Source organism: Stegostoma tigrinum, chromosome 19 (assembly GCF_030684315.1).
Source record: "Stegostoma tigrinum isolate sSteTig4 chromosome 19, sSteTig4.hap1, whole genome shotgun sequence".
In the NCBI taxonomy this organism is placed as follows: Eukaryota; Metazoa; Chordata; class Chondrichthyes; order Orectolobiformes; family Stegostomatidae; genus Stegostoma; species Stegostoma tigrinum.
In genome coordinates, this window is record NC_081372.1 from 13,394,621 (window position 1) to 13,409,511 (window position 14,891).

The 14,891-nt window shown below is 40.3% G+C and overlaps 1 protein-coding gene across 2 annotated transcripts in view; it reads right to left on the minus strand.

The window, feature by feature from the left end:
• Window positions 1–1,359: 1,359 nt before the first annotated feature.
• Window positions 1,360–14,891, minus strand: part of slc13a3 (solute carrier family 13 member 3) — a 41,803-nt gene continuing 28,271 nt past the window's right edge. For both annotated transcript variants that reach the window (XM_048549873.2, XM_048549872.2), the window contains exons 11-13: window positions 10,561–10,722; window positions 7,016–7,153; window positions 1,360–4,058 (exon numbers count right to left, since the gene is read on the minus strand). In XM_048549873.2, the coding sequence (XP_048405830.1) occupies window positions 3,891–4,058; window positions 7,016–7,153; window positions 10,561–10,722 (468 nt within the window). In that variant the 3' untranslated portion in view covers window positions 1,360–3,890. The remainder of the gene's footprint in view (window positions 4,059–7,015; window positions 7,154–10,560; window positions 10,723–14,891) is intronic.

Sequence of the window (14,891 nt, forward strand, 5' to 3'; positions counted from 1 at the left end):
TCTGCTCTTGGCTTTGTCAGAATTCCCCCTTTCTCATTCCCCCACACTGGAGGCTGCGCTTTCCAACCCCTGGAACAATGCCCTTCTGATTCTCTCTACCTCCCTTTACTCGTTAAAACCCATCTCTTTGGACAACCTTTCCTAATGTCTCTGTTGACACACCATCCATTTTTAAATAATGCCTTTGTGAAATCAGTTGGGATGTCTTTCTATGTTATGGATGCTACATAAATCCAGATTGCTGTTGTACCTTACTTTTTGTCGCTGTTGCATACCTCCAAGCAAATTATCATTGGTTTTCTTCGTTGAGAAGCACATTTACACTCCTTTTGATGCAATGCTACTAAACTCTTTGATTGAAGCTAGTTGCATTGGATCTTCATTCCTGAGTCTCTTTACAGCTCACAAAGATCTCAAAATAAGAATCTAATAATTTCAGAGACAAGGGTAAGCCACAAGGGAAAACAAGGCTATTCCTTCCTCAAAGACAAAACTCACGTAACTACATCCTGACCATCAAAAGTCCCTCAACCACTGTTGAAAATGTATTAAATAGTTTCTTGAACTTGTTTATAATGTTCTCCTTAACGTTTACTGCTGGTTATCTTTTCAACAACTCTGCCCTGTGACAGCATTAAAAGAAACTTGCAGTACCTTTTAGAGATAGTAAGAACTGCTGATGCTGGAGTCAGAGATAACACGGTGTGGAGCTGGAGGAACACAGCAGGCCAGGCAGCATCAGAGGAACAGGAAAGGTGATGTTTCGGGTTGGGGCCCTTCTTGGGATTCCTTCTGGTTTTTAATTAGTGCCTTTTGGCAGCTAAACTTTTTAATCATAGGAAGCCTTAGGATATATCCTCAATTGCATTCATAATCATGCAAGTATATTGTTACAAATCTTGTTCTTTCTGTTCCCGCTGCTGAGAAATGTGATTGTAGGGCAGCTTTCCTGCCATTGTCCTGCTTGGCCATTTTGAATGTCTTTGTGGGATCCCTATGTCACTTGAATCTATGAAGGAATGGACTGGGGGCTGAAAATGTGTTTAGTCTTCAGCTAATTACCTCAGCTAATAATGTTAAGGAACTGTCTTCAATTGGAAACTGGAAAAGTTTTTGGTGGATGACGCAATTGTCATGCTGACAAATATTTTGATGAGTTTTAAACAGAGACCTCTGCAATTATGTGTTAGAAGTTCAACCCTTTACAGTTTAAGAGTATAGCCATCATATATAATGTAATGATAAAGACAGGTTAACAATTTGGCCTGAGCATGTGTCAATATTTAATTAATGTGCTTTAGTTTCAAGTTTACTTGAAAACAACTGAAACAAATCAAAGCAAATTATAAAACAAGGGTATCTCATAATTTCTGTTTAACTGGCAATCTTAGAAACACTGCAGCTTTTTACATTGTTAGCCGTGATGTGGAGGTGCCAGTGTTGGACAGGATTGGGCAAAGTCAGAACTAACACGACACCAGATTACAGTGCAATGGGTTTATTTGAAACCCAAGCTCTCGGAGCTCTGCTCCCTCATCAGGTGCCTGTGACTGGTGTTGGTGTGACTTCTGACTTTTTACATTGTTATGAGCGGACAATTTAACTTGAACTTCTTAGATGTTTCAAAATGGGTCTTCAGTACCATAAAGTTCGCTATTCCTTAGTGGGAAAATATTACGATAATTTACCAACTATAATACATCCATAAATATAATTTGCTCTCTAGTTTTCATGAATGAACTGCAAAATTTGGTTTGCAAACCAGGAGACCCTCGTGTCAAAATTTGAGAGAAATCCTGACTAAACTAAAGGCTCTGTTTTCACTCCACTTGCTTTGCAGATGATTCACACACCCACATAAATTGTGTGATGATCAAGTTGTTGAAAAGAGCCAACTTCATTGAACATTCGATTGGAAGTGACATGTGATATACCTGTGCCATTGCATTTTGGACATGGACATTTCTAAATTTCCACAATTTTGACGGAGGTTGGAGGCTTTGATGGGCAAAGTAAATGACCAGATGTTGCAAACCATGAAGGACCCATGGTCTGGAGGTGGGAGCATTCTAAAGTCAGCACATAAGTTGCTGCACACTTCACATGTCATAATGAAATGATGTAGCGTAAGTTATATTTGGTTTTACTGCAGTGATTGGCCATTGCATTTTGTTTTGAAGTAGTCATTGATCATTACATAATTTAATTGCCAGCTTATGTCTGAAAACTGGCAAGCGGTTATAAAAAGAGGGGCATGTTGAAAGTGGGAATGCCTTCCCATCCATTAGAATACATTACCTACTGGGTAAATTACTATCCCACGTTGTAAACTGTTGAAATCCGGATTTCTTTGTATGAAATTATCCTATTGTTTTAAGTTTTTGCTTGACGTTCAGCTGAACCATCTTTTTATTTGTTCATGGGACATAGGTGTCCCTAGCTGGCCAGTATGTATTGCCCATCCACAGATGGTCGTGAGCTACCTTCTTGAACTGCTGCTGTCCACATCCTGTAATTAAACCTGTTTTAAAACTTACATAATCCTTTGTACTTCCAGTGGTGTTCAAATTCTCTAAATGATTTACCCAGCAGAGGTTGTTTATACATCATTTGATGCAAAGTCAAAATGAATGCCTGATTACCTTCCGATCCATTAATGGGCTGTGGTCTGCAGTTGTCAAGGAGAAACTGAGTCTATTTTGACAGTTTTATGAGTTTTTATAAGGATAATGGTTGTTCAAGTAGTTATCCATTAATGTTTGTGTATTTTGAAAGTCATGAGTTTTTCAAAAACTTCCAAACATTACCTTAGAGTTTGTGAGTTTTGTTTATTGTGGATACTAAATGAGTGGGTTTGGTGTGTATAAGGGGATGCTTGCAGGGATGAAAGTTTATGGCTTAATCGGGGGCTAAGGGATTGAAGTGGAATGGTGGATGAGGGGCATGACTAGGGCAATGGGAGTGTGAGAGAGCCATGGAAAATATGGGGGTGGACATGGGAGGTGAAGGGAGAAGTGGCTGGTGAAGGGTTGAGGGAGTAGGGGTTGAAAGCTATGGGGAGCCTACATTCATCTCCAGAACTGAGCTGACATGCCAGTGAACAGAAAGAGATGAATTGTTTAAACTAGCTACCACAGTATGCACTATCCTCACCCCTATCATGGGTCTGTTACGGCCTGAAGATAGCACTGGCGGGCACTGCCAGTTAGGAGATTGAACAGCAAAGTTGAGGAACCTCCTGACTCTCAAATTTCACCCTGAAGATGAAAATCTGGCCCATTCTGTACATTGTGTTCCATTACTGTTCCTTTGTTACTGTGCTAAATGCAGAGATTTAACTTAGTGACATTTAGACCATAAGATATAGGAGAAGATGAGGCCATTCAGCCCATCAAGTCTGCTCTATAAGCCAGTCACGGCTTATATATTGTCAACCCTGTTCTCCAGCCTTGACCCCATAGTCCTTGATTAACTCACTAATGATGGACAATATTTAGAACTGAGAAAAAAGCAAATTAACTCATTGCTTTGCACAACATTGAAGCGAAGCTGGCCAATCAGTGACTGAATATGTGAAGACGCCTCTTTCCTTCGAAATGTTTTAACTTCAATTCACCCGGTAAAGTACATTTTAGCCATTACAATTAGAGGCAAAAGAAACAAGTTTAAACCATTTCCTTTTAAGAAAAAACTATTAGGGCTTTATATCCAACATAAAAGTTAATATTTAATTTAGCATACAGCAATTTTTATGTGTAAATTGTTCAGGTCTTTTTCACGCCCTCACAGTTGGATCCAATCTAATTTCTCAATGGTTGGTTCACTTTGGCAACATTATATCATTGACCTTGGAAGTTTTGTGACTTGACGTCTCGCAGTGTTGGCATGTATTATATGGTTCCATTCAGGGAGATCATGGTGCCATTCTGGACATCCTGTGCGTGGATTCTGGCCCAGTCAGGATAAGTGGACAGCTCGAACACATATAGACCCCAGGTATTTATGGCCAGCAAGAGCAGAAAGATGCCCAATAGGTTCATGATAATTCCCGACTTCACCTGCATAGACAAATCCAATACATTAATAGTGGATTAAGGTGACATGAGAGGAACATAGAAACTTGAAGCTAGAGTAGACCATTTGGCCTTTTGAGCCTGCTCTGTCATTCAATACACCATAGCTGCCTCTCTACCTCATTGCCATATTCTTTCTTTCGTTCATTACTCCCATGACACCCTTAAAATCCAAAAGAAATCTATATACTTCTTGAATACATTTAGTGATTTGAACTCCGTAGCCTTCTGTAGTAGAGAACTGAGTGATGAAAAGTTTTCTCACCTCAGTCCTATGTCGCATGTAAGCTAGACCAGGTGAGGACAGTAGTTTCCTTTCCTAAAGGATGTTCGTGAACCTGTTGGGTTTTTCTGAACAATAGCTTCATGGTCATCATTAGGCTCTTAAATCCATATTTTTATTGAATTCAAATTCTAACATCTACCGTGGCAAGGTTCAAACCAAGGTCCCAGAACATTATCTGGGTCTTTGGATTAATAGCATAGCAATTATACCACTCGGCCATCACCTCTCCCAACATAAAGGAACTCATATTTGAAGAGCAAGTGTGTTCTCTTTAACATTCCAGATAACATTTTGGTTATTTATCTCTTTGCTGTTGGTAGGGCCTAATCACATTCAAACTGGCTGCTGTCTTTCATACATTATCACAAGTTACATTTCAAAAATAAGCACTTTATTAGTTGTGAAACAGTTTGAGACAACCTGACGTTATGAAAATTCATTTTACAAGCATGAGTTCTTCCTTTCTAAAGCAATATACTTTGGCACTTAATTAGTCTTGTGATGTCCTGCAACTACTGGACTTGGTTTGACATCGATTTCTTGGATCTCTCACTCATCCTTCCTCCTTTCTAGTTTAACAAAATTCATTAAATGTGCAGTTAGTTGATCAGAATCTGCTTGATCTAGACAAATTTGGCTCAACAGGAATTTTCCATCTAGTTTCAGAAACAGAAAGCAACACTGCCACTTCAGTAGCAATGGGACAGCAGACTCAGCTTTGGATGTAACAGGGGAAGGTTTTTACAGGAATTACTGCATGTGTACAAAATGCCGACTGATCTGAGCCTGATAACTGAATGGAACAGTTCATATAGAGACAGGTAGTCAACTGTTGTCTCAATCGCTCACTTCATTTTTTTTTAAATTTGCTGATCCAAAGCTGCAAAAATTCCAAGAGATTTTCAGCCCTGGAACTACTCTCACCAATTCAAAACTGAATGGGAGCTGAAGATACTCTTGTTTGTTAAAATCTGCTCAACTATGACCTGGACATCAAATCACATGTCTTTTAGTGTTCTGCGTGCATAATGTAGCACTTCTAAAGGTCATTCACAATCTTGCAAACACAATTCTGTTAATTGATCACTTGTCTAGTAAACTTTAGTCAGTGTTAACATCAGCCACTAAACACATTGATAACGGGATAATTGGGATGAAGATAACAGTTTGTAAAGCATTTTTAAACTGTAGTAGCTGCAAAAAATTGCTTGCATTTGACATATATACAAAATATTTCATCCATATTGTAATTATTGAGCCCATTGAATTCACGATTATGATCAACTCACTGCAACTTCAGTATGTTACACCATACCTAAATGTAGTTAGACATCCCAAGTCACTTTGCAAAGGTGTTATCAAATTAAATTTGATACTAGTCATTGGTACTAGAATTTGTTTGTCCATAAACTACTCAAACTATTAATCACATTGGGGCCAGTATTTTTTTTACCACTTCCTCCATTGTGTTATATGGCATTACCACTGTGCTAAATGAGACAGATTTCACCCAGATCTAGCAACTCAAAACTAGGCATCATTGGCAGCAGCAGAATTGTATTCCAACACAATCTTCATGGTCCAACATATTCCCCACTCTACCACTCCAGCAAGCCCGGAGATTAATCCTGGTTCAGTGCAGGAAGGCACGCCGGTAACATGAGGGAACAGTTTTAAATTGTCAACAAAACATTAAATTGTCAACTAACTGAAAGGCAAGAAATCTCCGAAATCATTAAGATGTAGATAAAGGTGGAGTCTCTAGCATAAGGCTGCATAGACTTGGGAGCAAGTAAATGTGGAAAAAAGTGTTATTGTTATAAACACTGTGTGCCAATTATTAAATTTAAATTTGAAATTCAGATGAAAGATGCTTTAAAATAAAAGTAGCTACCTGGTTAAAATGTTTCAGCCTTGTGTATATGTGATGGAAACACATTAGCTGTGACCTCACCGGACTGCAGAGGGATGTTTAGAGTGAGAGTTTTTTGTGTGTAGAAGTATCAGTTATTTTGAAAATAATTTCATTGCTAAATTATACCTGTTGTCTTGTGTTAATACAAATGCTGTGCTATCTCAGAAATTAATATTTCCCTTGTGGATTGGGACTCTGCAGGGATGATGAATATTGAAGATACTGATGAATTCTTCTATTTCTGCTTGAAGTCAGTCCAGATATTACTTGTGTAAGTACAGAAGGCATTGCTAGTACATGGCTATATCACTTAATAAATGCATTGGTAACAACGGGAAAGGAGCCCCTCAAAACCAAAAGGTTGTCAGTCAAATCTCCTAGCCCCAACATAGGTAAAATTCATGTTTGCCAGAAACATAAGCTAAAAAATTGAAACCTATGCGTATTCACCTTGGCGTAGGCCAGTATGGCACATTAATATACATATGTCTATCTTCTAAATGGTCAAGATGTATCGGGATAACCTTCATTAAAATGAAAGTCATTCTATCGTGAACTAACATTAACCTTAATGCTCTCAGTCACAACAAGGACCTGGACTCATTATAGGAAAGGGCAAAGTTAAAGAATTCCCTAACATCTCAACAATAGCTGTTCAATGGCACATCACTGATTTCAATTTTATGCATTGAATTTCAAAGCAATTTCAAACTGCTTCTTCAACTCAGGAATCCTACATACCATATCGATGACCTTTAGATTGCCCGTAGCAAAAGCAATTGAGTTTGGAGGTGTTGATATTGGAAGCATGAAAGCGTAGGAGCCTACAACAGTTGCAGGGACCATCAGATAGAGGGGATTCACCCTCATGTGCAAAGCCTGTAACAAATGATAAATAAATGGGATGAGGTTCTAGCCTTGCAATTGAATGCAACCCATTAGCTATCAATCCTCTTGGCTTAGAAAGACTATATTATACAGTCATAGTCATAAAGTCATACAACATGGAAACAGGCCCTTTGGCCCAACCGGTCCATGCCAGACATAATACCAAACTAAACCCATCTCACCTGCCTGTTCCTGACCCAAATCTCTTCGAACCTTTCCTATTCATTTACTTACTAATTGTAGTAACAATGCCTTCATCTACCATTTCCTCAGGAAGCTCATTCCACACATGAACTGCTCTCTGTATAAAAAAGTTGTCCCTCATGTCTTTTTTCAATCTCTCTCTTCCTTGGAAAATAGGCAACAGGTTTAGAGAGAGGAACTGGATTGGCACAGACTTGGAGGGCCAAAGGCCCTGGTCCTGTACTGTAATTTTCTTTGTTCTTTGTTCTCTCTTCTCACCTTAAAAATATGTACCTTCATATTGAAATCCCCCTTCTTAGGGAAAGACACCTAGCATTAACCCTATCTATACCCCTTATGTTCTTATAAACCTCTGTAAGATCACCGCTCAATCTTCTAAGCTCCTGTGAAAAAAGTCCCTGTCTCTTCAGCATCTCTATATAACTCAAAACTCCCATACCCGGCAACATCTTGCTAAGTCTCTTCTGATCCCTCTCCAGCTTGTAGATAAAAATCCACTTCTGTTTTTTGATTGCAGAGCTGTGACTTCTCAGGGCTGTCAGGGTGGCAGAGAGGGCAGGAATCATGTGATATGCTTGACACCGCATTCACTATTCCATTTTGCCAGTGTCAGGTAATGTGGTGGGGTGTCTGCCTACTATCCTAATTAAGGATCTATTCCTGATTCCACTGGCACTTTACCAGTGGCAGAAGGGTCTCTTTGTGACATGGGAGAGAGAGAGAGAGAGAGAGAGAGAGAGAGAGAGACGGGAAAATCCTGGCAGGTTCTGAGCAGATCTGATGGCAGAAGGTCCTTAATTTCTTTGGTCTATGACTGGCAGCAATGGCACATGCTCCCAACAATTTCTACTGCTTTGTTGGAGCCTGCCTGATGGATGCAAGTGCCTCCAGCCCTCGTCAGTGTGACTGAGAGGGCACATGAACACTCCTGTATCGTCTTCCGCCAAATGTAGTCCCAGCAGTAGCTACTGCTGTGGGTGGCGCACCGACAGATGCACCCATTAAATTCACCGCTACCTGTAAAATGTGGCCTAGGGTTCGGTCAAGTGGAGTGACACACTGTGCCACATGCCCCTCCCCTCCCCCAGCCCTTCATACCCCACTGATTTGAAGGGAGTCATTCTAGGGGTAGAGGTTGTATGGCTGAAAGAAATTATAGTGTGGATGGATGAAACCACAGAGAGATGGAGATAAGATCCAGGAAAAGGATTTTAGAATAAATTGTAATTGAAACCTTGTCAGCCCATGTGCTAATGTAGGTAGTGAGCAGAGTCATTTTAAAACCACAATTTTAATTAAAAAACTGTTAATTCTTCTTATCATTTATGGGATAGGGACATCACTGGCTAAGGCAGCATTTATTATCCATCCCTAATTGCCCTGAGGAAGATGGTAGTGAACTGCCCTGTTAAACCACTGCAGTCATTTTGATGTAGGGACATCTACAGTGTTGTTAGGAAGGGAGTCCAGGATTTTGATACATCAACAATGAAGGGATGATGGTACCATTCCAAATCAGAATGGAGTGTAACTTGGAGGAGAACTTGCAGTTGGTTGTTCCCACACAACTGCTGCCCTTCCTCTTCCAGGTGGTAGAGACTGTAGGTTTGGAAGGTGTTCTGGGGAGCCTCGGTGTGTTGCTGCAGTGCATCTTGTGTATGGTATACACTGCTGCTACTGAGTGACACTGATGAAAGGAGTGAATGTCAGAAAAAGTGGATGGGGTGCCAATCAAGTGGCTGCACAGTGGGAACAAATATGTTGTTTTCTGAATGGCAGACAGGGATTAGTGGGCTACCAAAGAGATCGGTACAAGGACCCTAACTATTCATGATATAACTTAATGATTTAGATGAGAGGACTAATTATAACATCTCAAAATTTGTGGATGACTCAAAGCTGGATGGAAGGGTGAGCTGTGAGGAAGATGCAGAAATGTCCCGGTCTAATTTGAGCAGGCTGTGTGAGTGGGCAAAAGCATGGCAGATGCAGTATAATGAGGATAAATGTGAGGTTATCTGCTTTGGGAACAAAAACAGAAAGGCAGATTAATATGTGAATGTAACTTGAGAGAGGGAAGTGTGCAGTGAGACCTGGGTGTCCTCGTGCACCATCCACTGAAAGTAAGTATGCAGGTACAGCAGGTGGAAGAGAAAGCAAACAGTACGTTGGCCTTCATAACGCAAGGGTTTGAGTGCAGGATCAAGGACGTCTTGCTGTAATTATACATGTGGCCATAGTTAGAATGCTGTGTGGGGTTTTGGTCTCCTTACCCGAGGAAGGATGTTTTTGCTATGGATGGAGCGCAGTGAAAGTTTACCAGACTGATTCCTGGGATGACAGGACTAACATATGAGGAGAGAGTGAATCAGTTAGGATTGCACTCGCTGGACTTTAGAAGAATGAGGTAGGCTCTCATGGAAACACATAAAATTATAACACGATGCAGGGAAGATGTTCCCTAAGGTGGGGGAGCCCAGAGGTCATAATTTAAGGATATGAGACAAACCTTTTAGGACTGAAATGTGGAAAAATATCTTCACTCAGAGTGCTGAGCCTCTGGAATTCACCACTACAGAAAGTGGTTGAAGGCAAAACATTCTGTAGTTTCAAGGAGGAGGTGGCCGTTGTGGCTAAAGATACCAAGGGGCATCGGTGGAGGGTATGATCAGGGTTTTGAGCTCAATGATCAGCCATGATCGTATTGAATGGCAGAGCAGGTTCGAGGGGTTGAACTGCTTAATCCACGTCCTAGCTTCTGTGTTTCTGTGGTTTGTCCTGAATGGTGTTGAGCTTCTTGAGTGTTGTTGGAGCTGCACCCATCCTTGCAAATGGGAAGTATTCCATCACACACCCGACTTGTGCCTTGAAGATAATGGACAGACTTTGGTAGCCTGGAGTTGAGTTACCCACTGCAGAATGTCCTGCCTCTGACCTGCTCTTGTAGCCACAATGTTTTAACACATGCAAGGCAATCTTCTCACTTAGCTGGCCAATATCTCTCTGTCAGTCGACACCACTAAACATGCTACTGGGTCAGGATAGTATTGTTGTTTGTAGTTGCAAGTTGTTCCCTAGTTTCCTGCACTGTGGAACTTTTCAAAAATACTGCAAAGAGCTTGGGATATTCTAAGGTCATGGAACGAGCCATCGAAATGCAAGCTTTTCTTTTCCCACTGTTTCAAGAAACTCACCAATTCAGCCACAATTGGTAACATTATTACAATTGTAGCAGTGTTGCTGGCGAACTCAGTAAAACATGATATCAGCAAGCAGATTAGGATAATCGCTGTAGTTGGCTTGATAGTCACCATTGGCTGAAGTTGGTTGCCTATCCAGATGGACAGTCCAGAAGCCTGCAGAATAGATACTGTAAGTTAGACAAGCAAAATGCTAAATTCAAAAGGTTTGGACATTCTGGAAGAAGATGCACCAAACCAAAACCTGTGAAAATATGGTATCCTGAGGACCAACTATTTTTCAGATGAAGGATATTTTCAGTTTTTGTGTACAAGACAGTTAACAGATTTGCAGAGTTTTACATACTTGTTCTAACATGGCAAATAAGGTTAAAATCAAGGTCACGGTATCTGTTTGAATTTCTGGGACCTGTCACATTCTGCTGAATGTATCGCGAAATCTTTGCCATCTTGCATAATGAATCAGTTAAATAATTCCAGTATCATTACCATTTCGAGTAATGGCTACACCCAACTATCACGAATCACATTATATGCATAGGTGTGTATAAACAGCTATTCACAGAGTGAAGAATCAGGCACAAAACCAAAACACTGGCATATACCAGGATACACTTAGGCCCATTATAATTCTTTTGAACTCTCTTTGGGTCTGTTTGCGTCTGTTCGAGTTAAGCAGAGATTTTTCTTCCAAAAGGCCTGAACGAAGCTTGTCTACAGGTCTGTTCGAGTCCAGTTTCGAAAAGACTTTCAGTTTCTGGGTGTGCAGTTAAATGATACCTTAGTAGGGCTCGGAAATAAAAATTCAGCAGGTGTGCCATCCTCTGTGGAGAGAGGAGCAGAATTAATGTTTCAAGTCCAATATGACTGCTTCATAACTCCAAAGAACTGTGAGCTTCAATTCAGCAGGACTGTAAATGAAGTGAGATTGATGTACTGTGAGGAACAGAGGAATCTCGTTGACAGGAGTCACAAAAATTTGGTACAGTAAGGGAAAACGAAGACCAAATGGAATGTTGCTGTTCATTGTAAGAGCAATGCAAGATAAAATCAGGGATGCTTTGTTACAGTTGTATAGAGAATTGGCGAGGCTACATCTGGAGTACTATGTCCAATTTGGACCTCTTTATTTGACAAAGGACGTAAATGCTTTAGAAGTAGTTCTGAGAATGTTAACTCAACTGATACTTGGGGTGAGAGGGCACGTTCAAGAGAATTGCTGAAAAACGCCACATTTTATACAAGCTTTTCAATGTTCACCCATCAGGACATTTTTCCAGAATACAAATTCAAATGGAAAAGCAACATTTAAACTGCATTCGAGAAGAGTCCTGATTGGTTGGCAGATAGACTCTGATCGGTCAAGGCAGTGCAATAGACAATGCATGCATTAATGTGATTGACAGTTAACATTTAGGGAAACATAGAAAATGGAAACAGGAGTAGGCCATTCTGTCTATTAGACTCACTCTGCTATTCAACTTGATCATGGCTCATCCTCTATCTCAACATCATATTTCTGCCCTTGCACCATGTCCCTGACACCTTTAACCTTTCGTTTCTTTTTTCTTAAATATGTTCAGTAACTTGGCCTCAATAATCTTCTGTTGTAGAGAATTAGGTAGGTTCACTCCCCTCTAAGTGAGCAAGTTTCTCCTCATCTCAGTCTGAAGCTGTCTACCACATCTTCTGTGACTGTGATCCCTTATTCTGGACTCCCCAGTCAGTGGAAACATCATCACTGCATCCAGTCTGTCCATTCCTGTCAGAATTTTACACATTTCTATGAGACCCTCTCTCATTTGTTTCAATGCCTGTGAACTCAGGCCTAGTTTGGTCCAATTTCTCCATATACAACAAATGCCATCCCAGGAATCAGTCTGGTGAATCTTCTGTGCACCCCCTCTATGGTCAATATATCTTTTCTTAGGTTAGGAAACTGCACATGATTCAGCCGGTGTGGTCTTGGTAAGGCCCCTGGTGCAGCTGCAGTAGGACTTGTTTGCTCCTGTACTCAAACCCTCTTGCTATGAGTGCCAACACACCATTTTGCTTTAATGTTTGCTGTACTTACATGCTTGCTTTCAGTGACCACTACACAAGTACATCCAGGTCCCTTTTTACATCATCGTTTCCTAAGTTACCAACATTTAAATAATACTTTGCCATTCTGTTTTTCCTTCCTCACATTTACCCACATTGCCCACACTGGGGAGGCAACAGCCTAATGGCATTATCAATGAACTGTTAACCCAGAGACCCATATAATGGGGTGGAATTCTGCCACTGTAGATGGTGGAATTTGAATTCAATCTTTTTTTAAAAAGTCTGGAATAAAATTTAAGTAGTCACCCAGCATATAATGATGACCATGAATCTTTTGTCAATTGTTGGAAAAACCCATCTGGTTCACTAATGTCCGTTAGGGAAGGAAAATGGCATCCTTACCAGGCCCAGCCCACATGTGATTCCAGAACCCACAGCAATGTGGTTGGCTCATATGTGCCCACTGGGCAATTACAGAGGGGGAATAAATCCTGTCCTAGTCAGCATGCCCTTGTCCCATGAATGAATTTTTTAAAAAATTGCATCTACCATATACTCATGCAGTCACCCAACTTGTATAAGACATCTTGGTGCATCTTTATATCCTCCTCACTACTTATGCTTCAACCTAGTTTTGTGACATCAGCAATCTTAGAAATATTATATTTGATACCTTCATTTGTATCATTGATATATATTGCTAGTAGCTTGGGCCTAAGCATGGATTTCTGTGGTACCTCATTTCTCACCTCATTCAATTCCAGTAAAGATCTATGTATTCCTGTTCAGTGCTTCCTCTCTGCTAACCAATTCCAAATCCATCTAGCATATTAGCATAACCCATGTACTCTGATTTTGCACACTAATTTCTTCTATGATACTTTATCAAAAGCTTTCTGAAAATCCAAATACACCACAGCCACTGGTTCTCCCTCATTGATTCAACTAGTATTACCTGCAAATTTTTTGAGTAGGTTTGTCAAACATGATTTCCCTTTCACAAATCCATGCTGACTTTGTGTTGTACCATTGGTATTTTCTAAGTATTCTGCTTAAAAATTCAGGAGTCTCCTCTTTAAGCTGCTGATGAGAAGAAATTTTTTCTCTCAGAGTTGTGTGTCTTTGGAACGGTCTTCCCCAGAGAGTGCAGGTTCAGTCAGTGAGAACTTATAAGGCAGAGATAGATAGATTCTTAACTAACAAGGGAGTCAAAGGTTATTAAAGAAATGTGGAGACACGGCCATGTCAGACCAGCCAAGATATTTTTGAATGGTAGAACAGTTACAGGGGCTGAATGAGCTAATGCTGATCCTAATGTATAATGGTCAGGAAAAGAACAGATACACAAATGTTTTGCTAATTGGCCATTCTTCATGTTCTGTTCTTCAGCCTACACTCCTAATTCTACATCGGAGGTTGACTTATGAGCTGGGTCCTATTATCTTTCTCCCTCCCCTGTGGAGCAGGAAAACATTTTATGGAACAAAACACCTTGCCTTTGCATGAGTGTGAGTTACTAACCCTAGAAAATACAGTTATTTATACCTTCAGTACAGGAATTCACATGATGACAGTATACTATAAAATTAAAACAGAAAATAGTGAGCTCTTGTCAAGTTTGCAATGATACCACATCTATTCAAATGAATGCTTTATGGTTATGTAACTTGAAAGTTGGTCATACTGAAGTCGGTGCCTCAGATCCGCCTGTGTACTCCAGTTACAAAAATAGGGAATGTCTAATTATGAAACAGCAATGCAAAATAAATGGATATGTGTCATTTTTGGGGACAACAAAATACGAGGAACTCCATGTTCTCCAAAATGTCTATGTCGAGGTATGATTGGTCAACATGGAAGCAGTTCATATAATCCGTACTTCTATGCCAGTGTTCATGTTTCTTATAAATCTCCTCTCATCCTTCTTCTTCTATTCCCTGCCATAGAACCTTTTTCCCTGTTTTGCTTCATGTGCTTAGCTATATTCCCTTTACACAGCTCAACTATGACATAATCCTGCGTTGTTTTGTGCTCATAGATTCTGGTTATCTTGGGGTCTGGGTGCTAGATATTGTTCTCGCACTCTTGAGTCAACTCGCCTGCACTAGACTATCCCAACTCAGAGTCTACTGAATCTCTGGCTTTACCTTATCCAAAAGTAACTATAGTCTGGCTCTCAGTAGGTCACTTAATGAACTCAATATTTACACAGTAACATGCAGGTTTCTGATTATAGCTCTCCAGTACAATTCTTCCACTCCACTATTCTAAGAGTCTCA